Source organism: Meleagris gallopavo, chromosome Z, assembly GCF_000146605.3.
Source record: "Meleagris gallopavo isolate NT-WF06-2002-E0010 breed Aviagen turkey brand Nicholas breeding stock chromosome Z, Turkey_5.1, whole genome shotgun sequence".
In the NCBI taxonomy this organism is placed as follows: domain Eukaryota; kingdom Metazoa; phylum Chordata; class Aves; order Galliformes; family Phasianidae; genus Meleagris; species Meleagris gallopavo.
Genome location: NC_015041.2, coordinates 31,630,137 through 31,634,361, shown reverse-complemented (window position 1 = coordinate 31,634,361; position 4,225 = coordinate 31,630,137). Strand labels below are relative to the sequence as shown.

The 4,225-nt window shown below is 39.6% G+C and overlaps 1 protein-coding gene across 1 annotated transcript in view; it reads right to left on the bottom strand.

Annotated features, from left to right (window-relative positions):
• Window positions 1–2,496: 2,496 nt before the first annotated feature.
• The window catches only part of TJP2 (tight junction protein 2), a 52,268-nt gene continuing 50,539 nt past the window's right edge, over window positions 2,497–4,225 (bottom strand). Inside the window, exon 23 of the mRNA XM_010725719.3 lies at window positions 2,497–3,402. Within this exon, the coding sequence (XP_010724021.1) occupies window positions 3,234–3,402 (169 nt within the window). The 3' untranslated portion in view covers window positions 2,497–3,233. The remainder of the gene's footprint in view (window positions 3,403–4,225) is intronic.

The window sequence follows — 4,225 nt, the reverse complement described above, 5'->3', positions numbered from 1 at the left end:
GAGTGGGTGGTTTTTGTTGGTAGAGGAACTCATTTGTTCTCTAAAACTAATGAATGAAGACCAGAAACCATCAGTACACGTTTCAGGTCTGTGAATGGGTGAATTACTTTTTATCCAAGAGGCAAAGTAAAAAAATCTTATAACATGTATAAAGGATTGAATGTTTTGTTTGTGCCACAAAATTTTTGAGATTTTTACTTACTATCTGTAGCTCTAATTTTAGGATTTAAGCATTCCACGAACACTGCAACAATTAGTTTCCACTTTATGTCAAAGTGGATTTTCTTCCGACTGGCAGGAGCTGCATATTGCTTGTTTCCAGGACATATATAGCTAGATTCCTTTACATTTTGTAATAGAATTTTCATTTTTCTTCTTCATTTCTCTCATCTGGCGGCTATCTAGACGAATCACCCATGCAACCCATGCAAAACTGGTGTTCTGTAAGGAGATTTCAAAGGAAATTGCTATTGTCTAAAGAGGTAGTGACTTCTTTTTGAATCTTATCTTAGCTTTTGTTGTCGTGAAGTACCAGGGGAACTAGTCTTCCAAGAGGTCCTGTAGATAAGACCCTCAGCATGATTTTTTTCTAATGCAGTGGTGCTGACCTATTGCCAAATTCCTCATGGGAAAATGTACTTAATTTCTCAGTACCCTTTGGCAATGTTCATGTATTTCTGTCTTCTACTACTTGGTAGTATTTGCTATAAATTCATAAAAAGCTGCTATTTCATTGTGGGCAAAAACATATTTCATTTCCCCTTGGAGATATCACTGTCTCTAAATTTGTAAAATTAGATCAGTGTAGGAAAACAATAAGCATTTAAATTTTAGTTGCTCCATTATTCAAAGAGAACTATGGGTTTTTGAATGACCTCGTTGTCCTCTGTTGCTGCTACCCGCTTAAAGCTGAAACTGCATTTTTTAACATTTTACAATACTTTACACTGCATCAAATGTGCAATCTGCAGTGAAAAAATAAAATACTATAACAGCAGTGAATGTGAATCAAGCTACTGATCCTGTTCAACATATGCACTCGCTGACCTTTATGTGGATCCTTTTCTTTCCTCTGTACTCCTGATTTTATTTTACAATAATATATTTTAAGTGCAACATGTAGAATCTTATTTCTGTGGGTAGTTCTTTAACACATTTTTAATGTCATAATTGTTTCAACCGACATTAAAATCTAAGTTTACTAATTGAAAGTGCATATACACTGATTTCTTTGCTTTCAAACTCATTCTCATTTCTAATCATACCATCCATTTTCCTTTCAAAAGAAGGAATCATTGGTCGATTTGTGGCAGCTTTAGAACAGGCAGTACCTATTTCTTTCAGGAAAAAAAGAAAAGAAGTTACATAACATAGTTTATTCTAACCATGTATCTTTGTTGCTTGGTTACTCTTCACATGTCAGCAGAAGAGAAGAGAGGTAATTTGGCTTTTACTAAATCATTTAGTATTCTTTTTTTTGTTTTCTTTTCCTTTTTTTTTCTTTCTCCTTAAGTTAGAGGTAGTGCCAGGACAGCTACCCCATCCAATCTGACCTTGAACGCCTCCAGGGATGGGGCAGCCACAGGTTCTATGGGCATCTGTGCCAGTGCCTCACCACTCTCAATGTAAAGAACTTCCACTTCACATCTAACCTAAATTTCCCCCTTTTAGTTTAAAACCATTCTCCTTTGTCCTATCACCTTGTAAAAAGCTGGTCTCCCTCCTGCATAGATGCTCCCCTGAAGTACTGGAAGGCCGCAACGAGGTCTCCCCACAGCCATTCCTTCTCCAGGCTGAAGAAGCCCAGCTCCCTCAGCCTCTCTTCATACGACACGTGCTCCCACCCTCTAATCACCTTCCCAGCCTCTGTGCCCCACTCCAGCAGCTCCACATCTTCATTATTCACCAAGTCATAACCGCGCGTGAACAGAACGAGGCGAGGATCATACGTGGAGCAAAAAGCACTCTGACAAACTGATGGCAGTGACTCTTGCTTCAGCTTCCTTATACACAACCAACCTATAAGCTAAAATCTAAAGTATGCAGTATGTGACCACTGCAAAGACAGAGTTACGGCACAGAAGTCTAGATGAACCCACACTAAACACATACAGCTGGAACCAAAAATGTTCTGATGACAACAAATTCTCTCTAGCTGAGTAAAGCAACTTAATGAAAGTAAATAAAGGTGAGCAGCCCATGTTTTCTCATCTGAGGAATACCTTCGCTTTGGCAAGAAAAGGCAGAAGGCAATACACTAAGTGTAAGTGTCCTACAGGCAGTCTGTAGTTCTGTGTTGGTTTTCTTTTAAAGGAGAACAAATATGAAAAAATCCGAGGCTTCAAAACACTGCTAAGATAACAGCAACAGTGATGCTTTCCAGTTTATTGAAGAGCAGGAGATGAGGCTTGGAACAACCTCTGTTGTAAGTACATTCATGGAAGTCAGGCTCTGGCAGCCTAACACTGCTCAGAAAAAAAAAAAAGAAATGCAACATTTGTCTAGAATCTATTGTTTATTATTTGTGGCTGTGGAAATTTCAATACATGACTGAATTTCTACACCATTTTTTCTGTTTTAGCACAACCTGGTCTTTTCCAGCCAACCTGGCCAGCTGCACAGTCAGTTATGTACAGTCAGTACTTTTGAAATATCATATGTGCTTATATGAATTCTGAAAAACAACATGCAAGGTAAATTCTTGCCATGAATCTGATAAAAAAAAGTTAGGCAAAAGAGTCTACCCCCCCATTAGTGTGTTATGGCTTTACATGCATATCAGATGTCCAAACAATTAGAAATGCTTCTCGTTAAAGGCACTTACTATTTTTAAGTACTTTTAAGTTTAGTTCTGTTGCATCGAGAAGTTTATCTCCTAGATTATATTTTCATACAGCCCAAATTGGCAGCATTAATAAAAGGGAAAAAAGGTTTTCATGTTAAAGTGTGAAAATACCAACAATTAATGCAAACTTTAAAACAGGATTTGGTCCTCTCAAAACAGGCAACAGCGTTCAGGCGATAGTGATTTCTTTTCTTAGATGCTAACAAAATAGTATATCCCCAAAAAACAAAGTCTTCCAGTTTCAGCCTATGGATATGTCTAAGTTGTGCAGCACACCTACTAATTATCCCCAACAGAAAATACAGCTTCGCAAGACTAACTGTGCTCCACTTTGGCTGGGAAGGAAGAAAACCTCCAAACAACATTCTGCTTGCATGGAGCAGCAAGCCTATAGTTCTGTGTCTCTGTATCTGGATGGCTGTCCGTAATAACTTTTCTTAGAATGGTCTGAGAGCTGCCGACGGTACTCTTCCTCTTCGTCTCCATCACTGCCACAGCTACCACGATCCTCCAGGTAAGGTCTGGTAGGAGGTTTCTGGGGTTCTGGAGGGCGGCAGCTAGCAGTCAGATGGGGGGAAAGAAAGATAATGTTTACTTCCATTCTGAGAACCTAAAAACAATAATATCTTATTGACTTTATGGCCACACACAGCACAAGAGCCACAGAGAGCCAGTGAAGCCACTTTTAGCCCGTTTTACCACCATCAACATTTGTACGGCCACGGTAGGACTATCAACAGAGAGGCATCTTATTTCCAGCAAGCTGGAGCTTCGTGTTCAGATTTGCTCCGCTCAACACATATTATTCAGCCTGAAAGAATGCCAAATTTTAAAGTATTAACTACTCTGCACCTCACCCCACATGACCAAGAGCTTTGCTGCTCTTCACTCCCCAAGCACAGAGGTTTCCATGCTATTGCTGAGACTGCAACTGAACGACATCTTCCTCAAACTGTTTTGCACCATTCATTTCTGCACCATTCTTTGTATGCCTGCTTTCTTTCCTTGCATCTTTGGTCTGCTGTCCAGATGTGGTATTTCTTAAACTCATAGCCTTCATTCAAGGCTCTTACGATGACTCCCATTTCTAAAAAAGCATGTATTTCCTTTTTATACACTTTGGTGCTGCCCATTTAATGCGATACCAAGCAGACGTATTTAAATGCAGTCTGCCAAAGGCGTCTCATCGCCCATGATTTTCACAGTCCCACTCTGTAGACAAATAAGGTGTCACTGCCCCTTTCCAGGGCATGCTGCCACTGTGCCCCTTTCCAGGGCAGCCATTACCATTCCTCTAAAATGCTAGCAGCATTCCAGCACTGATTGCTGGAAGTAGGCAAATAATCAGCATTCACGGTTAAAAATTATTTTTTTTTTTGG